This window comes from Enhydra lutris, unplaced genomic scaffold (genome assembly GCF_002288905.1).
Source record: "Enhydra lutris kenyoni isolate GAN:26980312 unplaced genomic scaffold, ASM228890v2 scaffoldscaffold28, whole genome shotgun sequence".
Lineage (NCBI taxonomy): Eukaryota > Metazoa > Chordata > Mammalia > Carnivora > Mustelidae > Enhydra > Enhydra lutris.
The window spans coordinates 24,531,402-24,552,318 of record NW_019154112.1 but is presented as its reverse complement, the minus strand read 5'-3'; the positions used below and the strand labels follow the sequence as shown (position 1 = coordinate 24,552,318).

Here is a 20,917-nt window from a genome sequence, read left to right as displayed (position 1 = left end):
GGGGCGCCTGGGTGGCTCAGTGGGTTAAAGCCTCTGCCTTCGGCTCAGGTCCTGATCCCAGGGTCCTGGGATCGGGCCCGCATCGGGCTCTCTGCTCGGTGGGGAGCCTGCTTCCTCCTCTCTCTGCCTGTCTCTCTGCCTACTTGTGATCTCTGTCTGTCAAATGGATAAATAAAATCTTTGAAAAAAAAAAAAAAGAAAGAAATGCCTCTCTTGAATCAAGCCATCGTCTGAGAGTGCTGTGCTAGAAAGACCTTCACCTGAGCGGAGGCCTCACCTTTAGAACTGGTGAGTATACTTATTCACTGACAGCTGCTCCACAAACACTGAGCACCACTCGGTGCCAAGCCCTGTTCTAGGCACCAGGAATACAGCAAGGGACAATCCTTGCCTTTGGGGATTTTACATTCAGGGGTTGGAGGCAGGAGTAAGACAGACAGTGAACCAAATAAGTAAGTTAAACAGAATGTTAGACGGTGATGGTGCCAAGGAGAGATAGAAAGCAAGGAAGAATAGGCCAGAGGGTCGGGGTGGGTGTGCAGTTTTAAACAGGATCAGTGAAGATCCAGAAACAGGTGAGGGAGTTGGCTCTGTTTCTCTCCCAGGCAGAAGGAGGAAGTGCAAGGGCCCTGAGGCCAGAGCACACTAAGAATAGCAGGTGGCCAGTGTGAACCGAGAGAGGGAGGGCAGTAGAAGAAGCAGACAAAGTGTTAAGAGCCTTGTAAGCACTTTGGCTCTTACTGTGACTTCAGGACAGGGTATGATGGGAAAGAATTCTGTTTGAGAAAATTCAGGGTCGTTGTTTGCCTGCATGGACACATTACCTTGCCCATAAAAAAAATAGAGTAAATCTTATTCCCCTTAGTCTACATGAAACCAGGTTATCATTAAGTGATTCCATCTGTGGAATCCCATGGACACTCTGGTGCCTGCAGGATTCTTCCCAGACTCTTTTAGCATTTTATTAAGTGCTCAGAAGGCAGACTTCCACTTCCCAGATATGCTTTGAATGTTTTCCGGTTCTGTCGACACTGGTTTGTACCCTGGGTAATCCTCTGGGCAAAAATGCAATGCAACAGGAGCACCTGGGTGACTCAGTCGTTAAGCATCTGCCTCCAGCTCAGATCATGATCCTAGGGTCCTAGGAGAGAGCTCAGAATCAGGCTTCCTGCTTGGCCAGAGGCCTGCTTCTCTCTCTCCCCCTCCCTCTGCTTATGTTCTCTCTCTTGCTATCTCTCTCTCTTTCTCTGTCAAATAAGATAAAATCTTAAGAAAAATCAAACAAACAAAACAACAACAATAATGCAATGCAACACCCAGGGCAGAGTCTATAAACTAGGAATAATAATATTAACAGTTTACATTAGCTAGTGCTCCCTCTTTGCCAAGTCCTTAGTCAAGCTGTTTTCTTGGGTTCTTTCATTTAACTCTTCAAACAACCCTATGAGATAGATATTATTGTTGCCTCCATGTTACAAATGAGGACACTGATGGATTAGGTAGATTTGCCCCAAACTACTTGGCTAGTAAGTAATGCAATCTCACAGAAACTCAGGCCTTTGAATCTAGAGTCTACGTTCGTATAACCAAAACAAAGTGAACATAAGTCTTTTGGTCTAACTTCTCCACTGCCAATTGTGTGAACCAGAAGTGTAGCATTGGGAAGAAAAGGTAATGTGGATTTTTGTTTTGTGTGCCCTCATAAATGAAATAAACCTAAAGATGCAGTTCTCGTTTCATTTCTAGACACTTGGGCCAAGCATACATTAGGCTGTTACTGCTGAAGCAGCATGGATAGTGAAATTTTTAAATGTACTTTTGTGCTAGAATCCAATGTCACATGACAAACATCAGTCTCAGAAGCCGTCTGTGACCATCCGGAAGACCTTCGAGAACTCAAACCAGCTTTACGAAGCACTGACTCTCCTCAGTTATTTCCCTACATCTCTCTAGTGGATCCTTCCTTGTCTTCGGGACCTGTTAAACATATCCTATTACTCATTAAAGTGAACTTGAACACTACTCTGGGCTAATGCAATTTCTTTTTCTCCACTCAATGTTTCTCCCCTGCTCCCCCCGCCCCAACAAGAACAAATCATTTTGGAATCTCACTAATTTTACTATGGGAAAAATACCTTAGCACAAAGTCTGCATTCAGTAAGTACTAGTGGCGATCTCTGATTCTGTGAGGTAATGTTTGATAGGCTTATTCAGAGAGGAGGGAATTCCACCTGAATCAGCTAAAGTCATAGAATGGGTTTGACTTAAGGAAGAAAAAGCAGCAGAAACACAAAATTTTCAAAACCCCTGGCAGGAACCCACTGCAAGGCTAAAACAGTCTAATCCCAATTGCATGAGTTTGTGTTCAATGAAGATTACCTGTGGCTCCTAAATCTGCTCCTGTAACTACTTGGAAATCTCTGATGATATTTCTCTCTCCTTCTACCATACTTTGCAAAGATTGAGGTAGCTTGACTGGGCACTCTTCTTAGATAAGAGATTCCAGGAACTAAGGAGTGAGTGGTGGAAATGAATGCTGGATCGCACTCTAAGGGACACTCCCCTGCAAGGTCTTACCACTATGGTCACTAACTAGCCACACCCCCTGCACTTTCAAACTTACAGGTATATAGTTTTCCAAAAACCATGCTGTACCATTTTTATCCAGCAGAGGGAAGTAGAGCACCCCAAATCATTGCATAAATATCTGAGGGGCGCATGTGCCCGCACGCGCATACACACACACACACACACACACACACACACACACACACACACCTGTTTGATGTATGTCCGGTGACTTTAGGTACTCAAGAATAATATCACAGGATTGCAAACAAATTCTGGATAAAGCCAGTGCTCTGGGCAAAATGCTGAAAAAGGAGATGATTAATTTAGGCAACTTCTTTATTTTAACCTCTGCTAGTCTGACACCCATCAGTTCCTGGGAGTTGTCATCCAACATGAGGCCCTCTTTCAGCTTTGGTCAGCTGGCAGACTGATCTTTCCATATTTTCCTTTCCCCAAGTTTTGAAACACCTGCTAAACTCATGCAATATCTCTGTGGTCTTCTGAGTCCACGCTTTATGCACAGCCTTCAGGCCATGGCACTTTTTTTAAATTTTAAGATTTTATTTATTTGACAGAGAGAAGGGGGGATGGAACATAAGCAGGGGGAGTGGAAGAGGGAGAAGTAGACAGCCGGATGAGGCCCTTGATCCCAGGACCCTGGGTCATGACCCAAGAAAAAGGCAAATGCCTAACGACTGAGCCACCCAGGTGCCCCATGGACCATGGCACTTTTTACTTTAGCTGCCAGGTATGGTCAGGTTCCTACTCTCTCCTGTATATTGCACGAAGTAGAAAATGATGAGTGCAAATTGAAGTGTGATCCATGCTGAGTAGTCATGTTTGGGAGAAATGGGATATAAACTCTTTTTTAAAAATATTTTAGGGGCGCCTGGGTGGCTCAGTGGGTTGAGCCGCTGCCTTCGGCTCGGGTCATGATCTCAGGGTCCTGGGATCGAGTCCCACGTCGGGCTCTCTGCTCAGCAAGAAGCCTGCTTCCTCCTCTCTCTCTCTCTCTCTCTGCCTGCCTCTCCGTCTACTTGTGATCTCTGTCAAATAAATAAATAAAATCTTTAAAAAAAATAAAAAAATAAAAATATTTTATTTATTTATTTGCGTGAGGGAGAGAGATAAAGAGAGAGAGTGAGCAAGAGGGAGAGCACAAGCCAGGGGCAGGAGGAGAGGCAGAGGGAGAAGCAGACTTCCCACTGAGCAGAGAACCTGACATGGGGCTGGATCCAGGATCCTGGGATCATGACTTGAGCTGAAGGCAGACGCTTAACCGATGGAGCCACCCAGGCACCCCGGGACATAAACTCTTTAATCAGGGTTCAAGAAACTTTCTGAAGCCCTACCTTTAATTTTTAATTTTTTCCCACTTCTTTACAGACTTGTCCCTGTAATTTTTAGCATTTATTAACACTGCCCAGCTTCCTCTCCTCGGAGGTGATGGCATTTTTAGGAGAATATAGACCAAGAAAAGTTTTCCTCACCATGCATTTCCAGGGTCTGAAAATAGTTAAAACACACTTGGTTAACCATTTAACTAGTGTGTTCTTCTGGAACAGAAAGACATTTGAGCAGAGGCCACTCCTCAAATAGAAACAGATGTCACAATGGACAATAAGCTTAGACATGACTTACCCTTTCCAGCCCCCATGGACTCTTTCCCTACCCAATCTAGGGAATATAGACCCAAGTGCAACCACGCAATTAGTCCGGAAGGGCTCTTTCAAGTGTATCCCGATACCATGGATTTACTTTTTTTAAGATAGAGGGGAGGGCAAGATCATATAACTGGTAAGAGTTAAAGGTTATCATCAAGAGTCGGCAAGGATTATAGCTAGCAGCGTTTCTGGGTACTCAGCATCAGTGAGGTGGAGAGAAGTGAGAGAGGCATCCTCAACCTCTTTGAAAGTTGAACTTGCCATTTGAAATATTCTTCCAGTAACTGACTTGCATCCTAGGTAAGTGGCTATGATGTAATGCAATGGACAGATACTTTCAAAGTTTTCGGTAAACTCAGCAATGGTAATTGATTTTTTTAAAGCATTAAATGCCCACATTAAGGTAATTTACTAATAGAAAATTAAAAAAAATTAAAGGTAAGAAAAGGCGAGGGGACAAGAACAGGAAAACAGAAGTAGGGAGGAGAGAGACTGGGTTAGCCGAAAAGAAACTGTTTGGGCAGGATGTGGAGGCAGCCACCAATAACTGCTTCAGGTGCCACCAGTGGATTCATATCCTGGGCCCCCTGAGCTTCATGCCCATAAGTGAAACCCAACAGGGGGATTTGTCTGACAAGCAGCAATAAAACTAAAGCTGCTGTCTGCATTAGCACTAAACTACCCATGACGTGGAGTTACAGTGTCTGCGGCAGGCTTGCTACTCTATCACGTTTCTAAACTGGCTCCTCATCAGAAACAGCTGTTAGAAAAATCAGATTCCTGGGGTCTATTTCAGACCTAATGAATCCCATGTCCCCGCACAAGGGTTTTGTTCGCTTTTTGTTTTTATTTTTAAACTCCCCGGGACTGACAGATAGTTTTTTCCTCGCTTTTCTGAAAATGCTTCAGGAACGGGATCATACTTCTTTTAAGACATCATAATTTAAACAAGTTTTATAAAAATCCCCAAAGGCGAGAATACCTACGATCCTGACGGTATTTCATCCCACTTATTGGCTTCTTTATGACTTAGTTATCTCTTCGAAGGGGATGCATTTCCCCCTGTGGGTCGGATTTTTGCATTGCAGCGGCAGATCCGTATAGAGATGGGGAGAATTGAGATAAGCACCCTATAGCTCTCCAGTCAACGAATATTGAGTGTCCTGGGGTGAATAGGCGAGTCCCAGCCTTCAAGAATTGGGAGGCTGCAGGGCGGCTGTTGTTGACTGTAGGATAGAGAGAGGTGAAGATGGAAAATGATAATGCGGTAGTGGGAAGATCGGGGACTGAACATCCTTGAGCAAGAGATACAACCATGAATAATCCGCAGCCCCTGGCCCCCAACAAGCCCCGGCACCGGGTGCCACTTTCAACCGGAACCAGCCATTTACACTTCAGTGCGAACCGGGACAAGAGCCCTTTGCCCAGGGCTCGGAGAAGAGCGGCCCGAGCTCACAGTGCGGGCGGGGAGCGGTGAGGACTGGGGGGCTGTAACTCATCTAAGGGCCGGTTCCCACCCCCGGACCTCCCGGCCACGACCGCAGCCTCTCCGCAGTCACCTCCTCCCACCCCGCCCACCAGCTCCCACCCCGCCCACCAGCTCCCACCTCCCGGCGCCTGTGGCTGCTATTGCCTCTTCGCCTGAACTCCGGGCCCGCAGGCGGCGCACGCGCAGACCCTTCGCGCCCGCGCCTCAGGCCCCGCCCCCACGCGCGCCTCGCCGGATGTTTGGCATCACCATGGAGCTTCGCGACGCCGGTGGACGCGGCTCGTCGCCCGGGCAACCGGGAGGGCTAACGCTCGACCCAGGTGGTGGCGGCAAAAGCGGCCGCGATGGTGTCCAACCCTGTGCATGGGCTGCCCTTTCTCCCGGGCACGTCATTTAAGGACTCCACGGTGAGGACCCCACCCCCTGGAGGCCTCGCAGGGCTCGCCCCTTGGTGCACCTGCCTTCTCCTCCACCCAGAATTGCTCTCTCCCTTTAGACCCGTCCTCTGCCCTCAACTTTTCTCTGTCCGCCACAGTTCCGTCGTCCTCCCCATCCAGGCTCATCCTCTCTCTCCCATCCTTGGCTCTCCGCTCCATCCTCTCTAGTTTTTTCACTCCATCCAGGCATTTATTGGCCTCCGTTCTCGTCGTCCTCGCCCCTTCTTCCTCTTGCCCTGCTCTTTCAGCCCCTGCCTCTTCCTCTAGATCTCTCTTTACCCCCCCCCCTTTCCTCCCAAGCTCTGGCTAGGTCCCCCCCAAGCTCGTTCTAAGAAGCTCCCTTCTTAGCCGCCCTCAGTCCCCCAGCCTAGCCTCTTCACCCACTCAGCCTCCCCACATCTTGGTCCTCCTTCCCACAGCCCCATCCTGCCCATCTCCCAGGCACATCATTCCCGCTCGCCTCCTTCGCCTTCCTTATCCTGGACCCACTGATCTAAGCCCCTCCCAGCTCCGTTTCCTGTCTCACACATATCATTTCCACTCATTCTCTCCTTTCCACCAGGTTCTTTTACGCGGTCTCCGCTCTCCTCATTTATGCTCCTACCTAGCCCCACCCCTTTCCGTTTAGCGCTACCGACTTTTCTACAACTTAGTCCCACCTTCTCCCCCGTCCTGTTTTTTCTTTCTCAATTGCTGTTTCTCCAAAAGTTACTTTCAACACTTGCCTATCTTCCTCCCAAACCATCCCTCCCTGCTTTACAGGAGATAATTCCATTCCAATCCTTTCATTCACAATTGATAAGCTGTTTTTTTTTTTTCTTCCTTCCTGTACTCCTATTCTTTTCTAACATTTTAATGAAATATTCCTGATTTGATTATTTTGCTCCTTCCCTACTTTAACTGTTTTGTGTTCTGTAGACAAAATTGAAGAGGAAAAAAAAAATAACTTTTTCCCCCTTCTGACATGGCTTAGCCCTTGACAAAATTATTTGTATTTGTTTTGATTTTAACCTGGTTACAGAAGTATGTTTGAAGATCAATGTTGAGATTCAGTAAACTATCATAGATAAGATAATAATAATTTGTATTTGTATAGTTTAATAATTTAAGCTAAAAGCTCCTTTCCATGGGTATGAAGGTAAGATAAAATATGTAGTCCATTTATTTTCTTTGGGAGAATGAAGTTGAAATTTTGGTGAGAGAGTCTAGATTCTGAGCAGCTTCTTCATAATTATCCCTGCATTAAGATACAGCATCATAGAGCTTTTCCTTCAGTGGACTTTTCCGTTCTATGTAAATTAGAAAGTGTAGGCACATCCCTGCCCTCTGCCGGAGCAGCCTCAGCATTGGTGTTGGTGAGTGTGGGTTACCAACAGGAGGGGTGAGTCGATTTGGGGGATTACACAGATGCAGACTGGAGGTCCCAGGCTCTGAGAATGTACATTGCTGTACTTCATATAACATGAACTGTGCCTTGGACTTACTTTCTATTTTAAATAGACTGTCCAAGTGTCAACCTTTTGCCTTATTTGAAATTTGGAAAACATGGTCACTATCTTTATTTAGCACTGAAGAACTAGATGTGTATAACTCTCAAAGCATTCAGAGAGTGAACCATAATGACTAAGAGGGATGGGGAGGCTACCCAGTCTCTGGTATTTTGTTAGTCTAGCCTGAACACACTGAAATTTGTAAATATTTTCTCCCTTTCCCTAGGTTGCCTTGTCATTTTGTTATTTCCTTTGCTGTACAGAAGCTTTTTTAATTTTATGTAGCTCCACTTGTTTACTTTTGCTTCTGCTGACTATGCTTTTGGTATTATATCTAGAAGTCCTTGTCAAAACCAATGTCAGGGAGCTTTTCTCCTTTTCTCCTTCAAGGAGTTTTACAGTTCCAGGTCTTATGTTTAAGTCTTCAATCACTTTGAGTTAATTTTTGTGAGTTCTATAAAATAGGGATCTGATTTCATTCTTTTGTGGGGATACCCAGTTTTCCCAGCCACTTACTGAAGAGCCTGTCCTGTCCCCAGTGTGTGTTCTTGGTACCCTTGTCAAAGACAGTTGAGCATACATGCATGAGCTTATTTCTGGGCTCTATTCTGTTCCATTGGCTTATGTGTCTCTTTTTAAAAATTTTTAATTTTTTATAAACATATAATGTATTATTAGCCCCAGGGGTACAGGTCTGTGAATTGCCAGGTTTACACACTTCACAGCACTCACCATATATGTGTCTCTTTTTATGCCAGTACCAGGTAGTTTCGATTATTGTAGCTTTGTAATGATATCATGCTTGAAATTAGAAAGTGTGATGCCTCCAGCTTTGTTGTTCTTTCTCAAGGCCGCTTTGGCTATTTGTGTTTTTTTCGTGGTTCCATGCAAATTTTAGGATTGTTTTTTCTATTTCTGTGAAATATGCCATTGAAATTTTGATAAGGATCACATTGAATTTGTAGATCACTTTGGAGAGTGTGGACATTTATTTATTTATTTTTTTAAATATTTTATTTTTTTATTTATTTGAGAGAGAGAGAGAGAGAGAGACAGTGAGAGAGAGCATGAGCGAGGAGAAGGTCAGAGGGAGAAGCAGACTCCCCGTGGAGCTGGGAGCCTGATGCGGGACTCGATCCCGGGATTCCAGGATCGTGACCTGAGCTGAAGGCAGTTGCTTAACCAACTGAGCCACCCAGGCGCCCGAGAGTGTGGACATTTAAACAGTTTTTAATTCTTCCAGTGCAAGAACACAAGATATCTTTTCATTTGTTTGTGCCTTCTTTAATTTCTTTCATTAGTGTCTTATAGTTTTCAGTGTATAGGTTTTTCATGTTCTTAAATTTATTCCTAAGTATTTTATTGTTTTTGTGCTATTGTAAATGGAATTGTTTTCTTAATTTCAATTTCAGATAGTTCATTGTTAGTGTATAGGAACACAATTTTTCTCTGTATATTGATTTTGTATCCTGCAACTTTACTGAATTCATGGATTAGTTCTAACAGTTTTCTGGTAGAGTCTTTAGGAGTTTTGAATGTAAGATCATGTCATCTTTATACAAAGAGGGTTTTACTTCTTCCTTTCCTAACTGGATGCCTCTTACTTCTTTCTGTTGTCTGATTGCTCTGGCCAAGACTTCTAGTTCTATGGTGAATAGGAATGGTAAGAGTGGACACCCTTGTCTTGTTCCTGATCTTAGAGGAAAAGTTTTCAACCCTTCACCATCAAGTTTGATATTAGTTATGGACTTGTCACATATGGCATTTACTATGTTAAGGTATGTTCCTTCCATACTCCGTTTGTCAGATTTTTATTATGAATGGATGTTTTGTCAAACACTTTTTCTTCATCTATTGAGATGATCTTTTGATTTTTATCTTTCATTCTCTTAATGTGTTGTATAACAAGTACTGATGTGTATATGTTGAATCATCTTTGCATCTCAGGAATACTACTTAGTCATGGTGTACGATCCTTTTAATGAGATGTTGAATGTGGTTTGCTAACATTTTTTGATATTTTTTTGCATCTATATTTATCAAAGATATTGGTCTGTAACTTTCTTTTCATATAGTATCCTTATCTGGTGTTGACATCAGGGAGATCTTTCTCATTCCTTAATGCATGCATTTATCACTAAAATCCTCTATTGGGACACCTGGGTGTCTTGGTTGGTCGGGTATCTGACTTTTGGTTTTGGCTTGGGTCATAATCTCAGGGTCGTGGGATTGAGCCCCATGTTGGGTGCTGCCCTGGGCAGGGAGCCTTCTTGGGATTCTCTCTCTCTCTCAGTGCCCCACCTCCTACCCCCACAGCTAGCTCTCTCTCTCTCTCTTGCTGTCCAAAAAAAAAAAAAACAAACCCAAAATACACACACACACCCCCTATTAAACTGCTTTTGCAGGTTCCCAAAGGTTTACATATGTTATGCTTCTATTTTCATTTGTTTCAAGATACTTTTTGATTTCTGTTTTGATTTCTTCTTTGGCCCACTGGTTGTACAAGAGGGTGTTATTTGATTTCTACATATTTGTGAATTTTTCAGTTTTCTTCTTGTTACTGATTTCTAGTTTCATACCATTGTGGTGCAAAAGCATAGTAGGTATGATTTCAATCTGCTAAGACTTGTTTTGTCACCTTTCATATAACCTATCCTGGAGAATGTTTGTAGACTTTAGAAGAATGTGTATTTTGGGGGTGGTGGATAGATTTTTTTTTATGTTTGTTTGGTCTAAAGTATAATTGAAATCCAAACTTTCCTTGTTCATTTCCTATCTGATTCAGTCATCTGTTGAAATCCCTCACTTTATTGTCTTGTTGGCTATTTCTCCCTTCAGATCTATTAGTATCTGCTTTGATGTGGGGTACATATATATTTATGATCATTATATCTTTTTCCCTCTGTTTGTTTTATTTTAATTCCTGCATAATTAACATACAGTTTTTTATTAGTTTCAGGTGGTGGTTATATCTTCTTGATAAATTGATCCCCTTACCGTTATATAATGACCATCCATGTTTCTTGTTAGCATTTTTGGCTTAAAGTCTATTTTGTTTGCTCTAAGTATAGTTACCCATGTTCTCTTTTGGTTTCTACTTGCATGGATTATCTTTTTCCATCCCTTCACTTTCAGTTTATGAGTGTGCTTCAAGCCAAAACAAGTTTCTTATAGTATGGGGCAACATATAGTTGGATCTTGTGGGGTTTTTTTTTTTTTTTTAAATCATCCAGCTTTTTGCCTTTGGATTAGAAAATTCAATTCATTTATGTTTAGAGTAACTATTGATAGGTAAGGATTTACTAATGCCATTTTTTTAAAAGATTTTATTTCTTTGTCAGAGCACAAGCAGGGGGAGCAGCAGGCACAGCAAGAGGCAAGCAGAGGGAGAAGCAGGTGCCCTGCTGAGCCAGCAGCCTGACATGGTACTTGATCCCAGGACCCAGGGATCATGACCAAAGCCGAAGGCAGATGCCTAACCAACTGAGCCACGTGGGCATCCCTATCACTTTAAGTTTTCTGGCTGTTTTGTAGTTCCCTTGTTCCTTTCTTCCTGTCTTGCTGTCTTCCTTTGTGAATTGATGATTAGTCATAGTAGTATCTTTGATTTCTTTCTCATTTTTTGTGAAGCTGCTGTAGATTTTTGCTTTGTGGTTAGCATGAGACTCACATGAAACATATGTAACAATCTACACTGATAGCAGTTCAGCCTTGATCACATATAAACACCCTATCCTTATCCTTATATCTCCTTCCACTTTATGTTTTTTGATGTCACCATTTACATCTTTTTATGTTTTGCATCCACTAACAGATTATTGGAGCTAGAGAGGTTTTCAATACTTTTCCTTTTATCTTTGTACTAGAATGAAGAAGTGAGAACATCACTGTGTTACAGTATTAGGGTATTCTGAATCTGACTATATGCTCACCTTTATCCATGTGTTGTGTATTTTCATGTTACGAATTAATGCCTTTTTGTTTCAGCTTGAAGAACTTCTTTCAGCATTCCTCATAAGGCAGGTTTAGTGGCAATGAATCCTCTCTTTGTTTATTAGGGAATAACTTTATCTTGCCTTCCTTTCTGAAGCACATTTTTTCTGGGTAAAATATCCTGGGTTGGCAGTTTCTTTTACCACTTAGAATGGATGATCCCATTCTCTCCTGGCCTGCAAGATCTCTGGTGAGTAATCTGATCATTTATAGAAGTTCCTTCGTATGAGTTTCTTTCTTTACTGCTTTTGAAATTCTCTTTGTCTTTGATTTTAGACCACTTTATTATCATGTGTCTTGGAGAAGATGATTTAGATTGAAATTATGAGTACCGATAACTTCACAAACTTGAGTGTCCAAATCTCTACCCAGGTTTGAGAAGTTCTCAAACATTATTTCTTTAAATAAGCTTTCTATCTCTTTCTGTCTTTTCCTTCTAGAAAAGGATATAGTGATACATACGTGATTTTTCTTGTTGGTATCCCATAAGTCCCATAGGCTTTCTTCATTCTTTTTCATTCTTTTTTTTTTCTCCTCTGATTTGTTAACTTCAAGTTATTTGTCTTCTAGTTTACAGATTCTTTCTTCTGCTTGTTCAAATCTTCTTTTGAAGTTATAGTTGAATTCCTCAGTTCAGTCATGGTGTTCTTCAGCTCCAGAATTTCCATTTGGCTCTTTTTTATGTTTTCTACGTCTTTGTAGAATTTCTCACTTTGTTCCTTTATTGTTTTCCTGATATCATTAAATTGCCCATCTCTGTTCTTTTGTAGGTCTATGAGCATCTTTAGGAGAATTTTGAATTTTTTTCATTAGGCAGTTTCTGGTTCTTCATTTCTTTGGGACAAGTTATTATAAGTGGTGGAATCATGTTTCCCTGGTTCTTCATGATCCCTGTATCTTGCATCCTCCAAGCCACCATTGCTCAGTGTCAAGAGGGAACTTCCTGGCCAGAAAGAGGTACCCTGGCCAGGATGAAAGAGCAACTAGCTTCTCCAGTCTTTTGGGGCAGTCCACGAAGATCCCATGTCAGTTTCCTCCCATCTAGACCAGCAAAGCTGAAGAGTATAAGGCCAGCTAGGAACACGGAAGCAAAAGTAAGGGCTACTGGCAGCATAAAGAAGCAGCTACCTCTTCCAGACTTTATGGACTGACTTTGGTATGGGATGACTTTCACCTGTAGGTGGAGGCATGCTGAAGCTTGCTGTGTTCCTGGGCCTAGTGGTATAGGACTCCAAGGCAGGGCTATATGGTACTGGGTTCATGTTTAGGGGGCATGATGTCTCTCTGGCCCAGGCCACTGGGGTCTATGGCACTGACAACTGTGTGGCCCTTGACAGGTGCTACAGGGTGTGTATAGTGGCTGCAAGGGCTGTTGGGGTCTTTGGCAACCTCCAGGTCCAGCAGCTAGGGAGCAGGGCAAGCAGCAGTGGTGACTGGAGTAGGTAGGGTTACACATAATTGGCTGTAGGGTGCCAATTGGCCAGTTGGTGCCTATATAATGGCAGGGGCCATTGGCAGACATACACAGAGTGGTGGGAAGCAGAGAAGGCAAAGGACAGGGCCAACTATGAGCCCACTGGCAGGAGGCCCTGGTTTGGCTGCACTCTCTCCCCCCAACATGCACACTTCAGTGGAGGCCTGTGACGAGGGTTGGGCTGTGTGCAGATGCACGGCTGGAGGTGCTAGTTCCAAGTGCATGAACGGGGGAGGGGTCAGCCAGAGGGTGTCTGTGCTGGCATCTTGCATTCCAGCAGCTGCAGAGGCCTGAGTTGGCTGCCGGTGTGGTTCCCAGGCTCTGGTGGGGATATGGGGAGGGGAGGAAGGGGAAGGGGCTCTGATGCCTGGAATCATGAATGCCTCTAGGATGAAAGCTGATGAAATCTGCAGAGGGTACCCAGTGGCTGCAACTATCCTGGCCCTTGGCTTTGGGTCAGTGGTAAGATCTGCTGGGTTTATCTGCGGAGCAGGTGTCCACACCATGGTCACTCCCCCTGAGGGGCTGCTGCCAGTAGCCCTTACTTTTGCTTCCGTGTTCCTAGCTGGCCTTATACTCTTCAGCTTTGCTGGTCTAGATGGGAGGAAACTGACATGGGATCTTCGTGGACTGCCCCAAAAGACTGGAGAAGCTAGTTGCTCTTTCATCCTGGCCAGGGTACCTCTTTCTGGCCAGGAAGTTCCCTCTTGACACTGAGCAATGGTGGCTTGGAGGATGAGGTGATGTGGGCAAAATGAAGTCTTCCTTCTCCTTCTCTAGTTATTCTCAGGTTTTTTGTTCTACTGTGTTCCTAAAACCTCCTAACTGAACTCCAAATCTCTTCCAGAGCTGCTTTTGTCTATGGATAACCGTCTAATTGTTGATCTTTATGGAGGGGTAGAGAGGCTGGGGTGTTGTATGTTACCATTTTGGTCTCTCCTTTGCCTTTAAAAATATTTCTTTTACACTTCCTTCTTTTTCTATTTAATCTTTTGTTTTTTTTTCAATTGCCAAAAAAAGCTCATTATAAAAAAAATCAACATAGGGGCGCCTGGGTGGCTCAGTGGGTTAAGCCGCTGCCTTCGGCTCAGGTCATGATCTCAGGGTCCTGGGATTGAGTCCCGCATCGGGCTCTCCGCTCAGCAGGGAGCCTGCTTCCCTCTCTCTCTCTCTCTCTGCCTGCCTCTCTGTCTACTTGTGATCTCTCTATAAAAAAAAAAAAAAAAAACTATAAAAAAAAAAAAAAAAAAATCAACATAATTCAGAAATAATACAGAGAACATTATCCAAATCCAGTTTCTTTTTGTGTACATGTTTACATGCTTCTAATTATAGTATACATATAATTTTAAAAATTTTTAAAAAGATTTTATTTATTTATTTGAGACAGAGAGAGAGCACAAGTGGGGAGGAGGATCAGAGGGAGAGGGGGAAGTAGACTCCCCACTGAGCAGGGAGACTGAGGTGGGGCTCATTCCCAGGACCATAAGATCATGACCTGAGCTGAAGGCAATTGCTTAACCGGCTAGGCCACCAGGCACCCTATAGTATACATATAATTTTATATGCTGCTCTTTTTGGCTTATTAAATCACAAACATTTTTCACAGATTGCCACGTGGTCTTTAAAACCAATATTTTAATGGCTGCATCATAGTTCATAAAGTGAGTTTTCCATTATTAACTCATATGTGTGCCTTTTATATTGTTTCCAGTGTTTTACTATTGTAATTAACATTATAATGGTCAGCTTTAGGCATATTGTTCTTTGCCATAATTTGGATTATATTTTTAAAATAAAGGATCAAGGGTAGAATTATTGAGTTCAAGACTTTAAATATATAATACTTGCTTTCCAAAGAGTTATATGAATGTATCTGTGTTACTATAACAAGAAGGGCCTTTTATTTTGAGTAAAAATTCATTTCATAGAGTCAGATCTTCTAGGTTCCATGGTTTCTGAATAGTAGATAAGATTAAAAACATAGAATTAAGTGGAAGATTAAGAGTATAGATAAGGCAATATTTTAGTTTCTAATGAAATGTGAGCTGGTAATTAAATTGGGCATTCTGGAACATGGCTTTAAGTTTTATTTTAAGCTCAGGCTGCTGCTTTTCTCCTTGTTCCTGACCAGGTGTTTAGCCTAAAATATTAGAAGCCTCTGGTATAGGTAAGCTTTTTGATACAAGGTTTGTGATGTTTACAAGGTTTAAGTTATGATGTTTCTGAAAGTTAGCTCTTTTACCTAACATATATTCATAAAATATTATTAATGAAACACTTCTTTTGTTATTCAGAAAACAGCATTTCATAGAAGCCAGACGCTGGGCTACAGGAATGGCTATGCAGTTGTTCGACGTCCAACAGTTGGGATAGGCGGGGAGCGGCTCCAGGTCAACCAGCTGTCCCAGGCTGAGCTGGATGAGTTGGCCAGCAAGGCACCAATTTTAACTTATGGCCAACCTAAGCAGGCCCCACCTGCACAATTTATTCCTGCACATGTGGCTTTTGACAAAAAGGTATCATCTGGGATTTCAGGGTACCCTTGAATTCAGATTTCTGAGAGCCAACTGTTTGCAGAAAAGTCAACAGCAAACCACAGGTTTTCCAGAGGGCTCTGAGGAGAAAATTGTTCAAATGCCTCAACCTTTAGTCATAGACAGCTGAACTCAGGATTGAAAGAGGCTTTCTTTAGTCAGGAAGCTTATTACAGAAAATAATTCCCTGTAGACTAATCTGAAATATTTTCCAAATACAGTTAAAGAAAAGTTGGATGAAGTCTGAATTCTTGAGTTCGTATTGCTCCACGTTTACCTGCTCTGTGCTGTCTACTTTTTGGAAGTCTTATTGGTACTGATGGCACATTCTTAGCCTTTGTGAAATGCAAAATGTCATCATGGTAACAGCTCCAACTTTTGTCAGTTTTCGCCAGGCTGTCTCCATAAGTTTTTATTTTTCAGGGAATGTTTTAGGTTTAGCATAATATAACCAGAGGGTACTGTAACATTTTCATTTCTGTCTCATTTACCCTTATGCTTTTGTAATGTGAGCTATTTTATTTCCATCTGTTGACGTTTCCATATCATCCCCAATTTTCCTTGTCAGTGAGCCTCCTCTTTAAATTAAGGTGAGGTAGTCCTAACCCTGTCCATACAACAGGATCCCTAGTGGGACTTTTAAGAAACTGAGATGTCACCCTAACCCTCATCGATCTTAATCTCCGGATGATTTTTATGTATAACTGAGACTGAAAATGAATGACCAGATTTTACAAGTTAAGTCTCCTAATTTACTCCTAGCCTGTTTTCTTTCTGTCTTTTTTGGGTCTTTTTTTCATTTTATTCTTTTTGTTAAATGTCTATACAGTGTTCATCTAGCTAGTCAACTTTAATTGAGTACCTATTGAAACTAGAGGCTGGAAGATAGAAAATAACCTGGTGGTGGAATTATACCATTTACATTCATAATCACTTAGTTTAAAAAAATTTTTTAAATGTCTCAGCCAGAATCCATATCATCCCCCTTTCCCCATCTCAGTGAACTCATCTGTTAGGAACATATTCATATATCCATTCAGAGGCTGAACCTGAACAGTATCAGGTATATGGTTGGGTATTTCTTTACCTTTTTCTTATTTCTCTGTGAGTCTACAGATAGTTTCAGCCCCACTTGAGCCCCTAACCCTGAGTTTGACCTCAGGCAAGTCAATCTACCACTCTGAGTCTCTGTAAAATGAGGAAGGTTCAATCAGCTGATCATTTCTGGCTCTCGTGTTTTATATATTTATATATCTGTGGCTCAAGCGCAGACCATTTCACGCATGAATTAGTGATCATGTCTCCATTTCAGTACTTCGCAGTCAATCTAAAATGTTACCTGAAACTGATATTTTGTCTTTTGCTTTTACTTTATTAGCTTTCTCCTTTAAAATATTTTTTTAAGGTTTTTACTTTATTTTACTTATTTATTTGACAGAGAGAGAGAGATCACAAGCAAGCAGAGAGGCAGGCAGAGAGAGAGAAGGAAGCAGGCTCCCCGTTGAGCAGAGAGCCCGATGTGGGGCTCGATCCCAGAACCCTGAGATCACGACCTGAGCCGAAGGCAGAGGCTTTACCCACTGAGCCACCCAGGCGCCCCTAGCTTTCTCCTTTAAACATTCCATTCCATTCATGCATTTCACCTTTTTTTAGGAGTTTTAAGGTTTTATTCCATTATATGCATATTTTACCTATGCCGTTGCCCGATCTCTTTTGGTTTTTAATCTTGTTTTTCCACAGTAGACACTAACCCTTTTTAGCAACAGCACTCATGTATAAAATTATGCATCTTCCCATTCATCAAGCCATATTTGTGTTTTCACTAAACGGTCTTCTTGTTCCAGTGGAACTTCTAGTTCCAGTGAAGGTTTAAGTTCACACCCTTGTCTACCTACAACACCATTCTAGTATTTTTCTCTTCAGGGGAGGAAATATTCAAAATAAAGTCAGGATAAAAGAAAGTTTTAAAATTAATCCCAAAGCTTGTCAACACAAGCTTTTGATATTTTTAAATGTTTTAAAATATGCAATAGAATGTGCCATTTTTACTCCCCACTGATGCTCCCCAGAGGTCCTAGGGTTTGCTCTATCTGTCATGTATATTTCTGAGTGCAGTGAGGGTGTGTTTATGTGCCACCCAAAGAGTCTGTGCTGGATTGATGATTTGAGTCTCATTCATATGAATTCTCTAAGAATGAATATATCATTAATATGCATTTACAGGGGACTCTCCTAAAGAAAATGGACTTGAGGCTTTGTTTTCATTTTGAAACCAAAGGTTATAGTTTTGTCCAAATTTTTGACTCTGCAGAAATTCTAAGATTTTTGACACAGAAGTGAAGCTAGTGGGGTTAAGGTCTTTAAGCCATCTCATCAAGGACCACATTACTAAGTAGTCTGTATGTAGTTTGAGTATCTAGAGCAGGCATCAGCAAACTTTTTCTGTGAAGGACCAAATAGTAAATATTTGAGGCTTTGTAGCTGTCTTAGTCAACTTGAGCTGCCGTAATAAAATGCCATATACTGGTGCCTTACATAATAAAAATTAATTTTCTCATGCTGATTAAGTTTCTGGTGAGGGCTCTCTTCCTGGATTTAGATAGCTGCTTTCTTGCTATGTCCTCATGTGGCCTTTCCTCAGGGTGGGTCTGCTGAGACATAGGTCTTCCTCTCCTTACAAAGCCACCAATTCATTTGGTTCAGGGCCCCACTGTTGGGACCTCACTTAAGCTTAATCACTCCCTAAAGACTTTGTCTCCAGGTACAGTCGTATTAAGGGTTAGGGCTTCCTCATACAAATTTTTGGGGGGAGGGAGACGAAATTCAGTCCATAGTAACAGTCCATGTGGTCTCTATCACACTACTCAAACCTGCCCTTGTAATGGGAAAGCAGTCATTGGCAAATACCTGCTAATTATTTACATAATTATTTGTGGGTACTGAAATTCAAATTTTATATCATTTTCATGTGTTGTGAGTTTTATTCTTTTGATTTTTTAAATAATTTAAATATGTAAATAAAACATTCTTAGATTGGCAGTCATACAAAATCAGTTGGCAGGGATAGATGGGTCCCACGGGCCATGGTTTAACACCCTTCAGTTTAGAAAATAGGAGTGATGAGTATTTATTCTCTCAGAGTGGTTCTCTTTAGAGGAAGGCACTGGATGTTTTTTGGATGAAAGACTAATGCAATGCCATTTTCCCCTTCCTTGTGTGTTATAGGTGCTGAAATTTGATGCCTACTTCCAAGAAGATGTTCCTGTGTCAACTGAGGAACATTATAGGATTCGTCAAGTGAACATTTACTACTATCTGGAAGATGACAGCATGTCTGTCATGGAACCTGTTGTGGAAAACTCTGGGATCCTTCAAGGCAAGTTAATTAAACGCCAGCGGCTAACCAAGAATGACCAGGGAGACCATTACCATTGGAAAGACCTAAATCGAGGAATAAACATTACAATTTATGGCAAAACTTTCCGCATTGTTGACTGTGACCGATTCACACAGGTATAGTATACATTTCCTGAAATTGTCGTGTCTGAGGCATCATTCTAATTTACAGAAGGATATGTTTCATGTATAAGGGTAAGAGGGGGGCGCCTGGGTGGCTCAGCCAGTTAAGCATCTGCCTTGGGCTCAGGTCATGATCTTAGGGTCCTGGGATCCAGCCCTGTGTGGGACTCCCTGCTTGATGGGCAGTCTGCTTGTCCCTTTCCCTCCCACCCCTGCTTGTGCTCTCTCCCTCTCAAATAAACAAATAAAATCTTTAAAAAAGAGAAGAAAAATATAAGGGTAAGAGGAGGACACTGGTAATCTGTCCTGTATGGATTATTATGTAGGTTAATGAGGTGTTTGTGTGTGCATTGCTGTGTGTCAACACAGTGTAGTGACATCACTTTTTTCACAATGATATGGATACATATCCATTCAAATAAAATTAAACTTGCACCATAGCTGAATCATTTGATAAGAAACCAGTTCCCATGCCAGTTCACGTGGAGAATAGGGGAGGTACACCCTTGATGGGATAGAAATATGAAAGAGGAATTGGATGATTTATCTGAAGTTTGAGTTACAAAAGTAATATTACCTTTATTAGCAGATATGAGCCCAACATTTTTTGTGCAATTCATATTTTTCCTGTAAATCATACTTGCTATATTTGGGAGAAACTTGCTATCTAAAGATTTCTGGAAATAAAACAATTTTTAAAGGAGAATGCTTGTTTATATCAAGAAGAATTCTTCATTTCCTCTATTTCATAAGTATAGATTTTTGATACATTTTAAAAAAGTTATGTGTACATATATAGACTCAGGAGAATCCTTTCTTTAGCACAAAATGTAGGTATTATAAAGTCAGTTCTGAATTTTCTGAATTTGTCTTAGTTTAAACAATTTCTAGAAGCAAAGATATGTTTCTGTGTATTTTGTGCCTTTAGTCCCATGTTACCAAATGCCACATGTGATTAATCTTTACCACGCACTGAGTTCCTGTGAATTCACTCATTTATGCTTTACATTTAATAATTTATTTAGCAAATACTTACTGGGTGCCTGCTCTGTGCCAGGCATGGTTCTAGGTGCCAAATACATAGACTTGCCCTTATAAAGGCTATTACATTCTGGCTGGAGGAGACAAAAATAAGCAGACAAGTATGTAACATGTCAGATGCTGCTTAGAGCTGCAGAAGAAACTAGAGCAGAGAAGAGGGAAGGGGAAGCAGAGGGAACTTCTGTGTAAAGAGGCTGGTCAGGAAGGCCTCACTGATAGGATGACAGATGAACAGGGCGCCTGGGTGGCTCAGTCATTAAGGTCTGCCTTCGGCTCAGGTCATGATCCCTGGCTTCTGGATCGAGCCTGCATTGGGCTCCCTGCTCAGCAGGAAGCCTGCCTCTCCCTCTCCCACTCCCCCTGCCTGTATTCCCTCTATTGCTGTGTCTCTCTCTGTCAAATAAATAAATAAAATCTTTTTTTTTTAAGATTTTATTTATTTATTTGACAGACAGAGATCACAAGTAGGCAGAGAGGCAGGCAGAGAGAGAGAGGAGGAAGCAGGATCCCTGCTGAGCAGGGAGCCTGATGTGGGGCTCGATCCCAGGATCCTGGGATCATGACCTGAGCCGAAGGCAGAGGCTTTAACCCACTGAGCCACCCAGGCGCCCCCAAATAAATAAAATCTTAAAAAAAAAAAAAGATGGCAGAGGAACAGAGACCTCAAGGAAGTGAAGGAAGGAGCGCTGGCATCCATGCCAT

The 20,917-nt window shown here is 42.1% G+C and overlaps 1 protein-coding gene across 2 annotated transcripts in view; it reads left to right on the top strand.

Moving 5' to 3' along the window:
* The first annotated feature begins 6,050 nt into the window (after positions 1-6,050).
* LOC111152360 (EF-hand domain containing 1) overlaps positions 6,051-20,917 on the top strand; it is a 63,226-nt gene continuing 48,359 nt past the window's right edge. For both annotated transcript variants that reach the window (XM_022510873.1, XM_022510874.1), the window contains exons 1-3: positions 6,051-6,131; positions 15,416-15,637; positions 18,881-19,168. In XM_022510873.1, the coding sequence (XP_022366581.1) occupies positions 6,069-6,131; positions 15,416-15,637; positions 18,881-19,168 (573 nt within the window). In that variant the 5' untranslated portion in view covers positions 6,051-6,068. The remainder of the gene's footprint in view (positions 6,132-15,415; positions 15,638-18,880; positions 19,169-20,917) is intronic.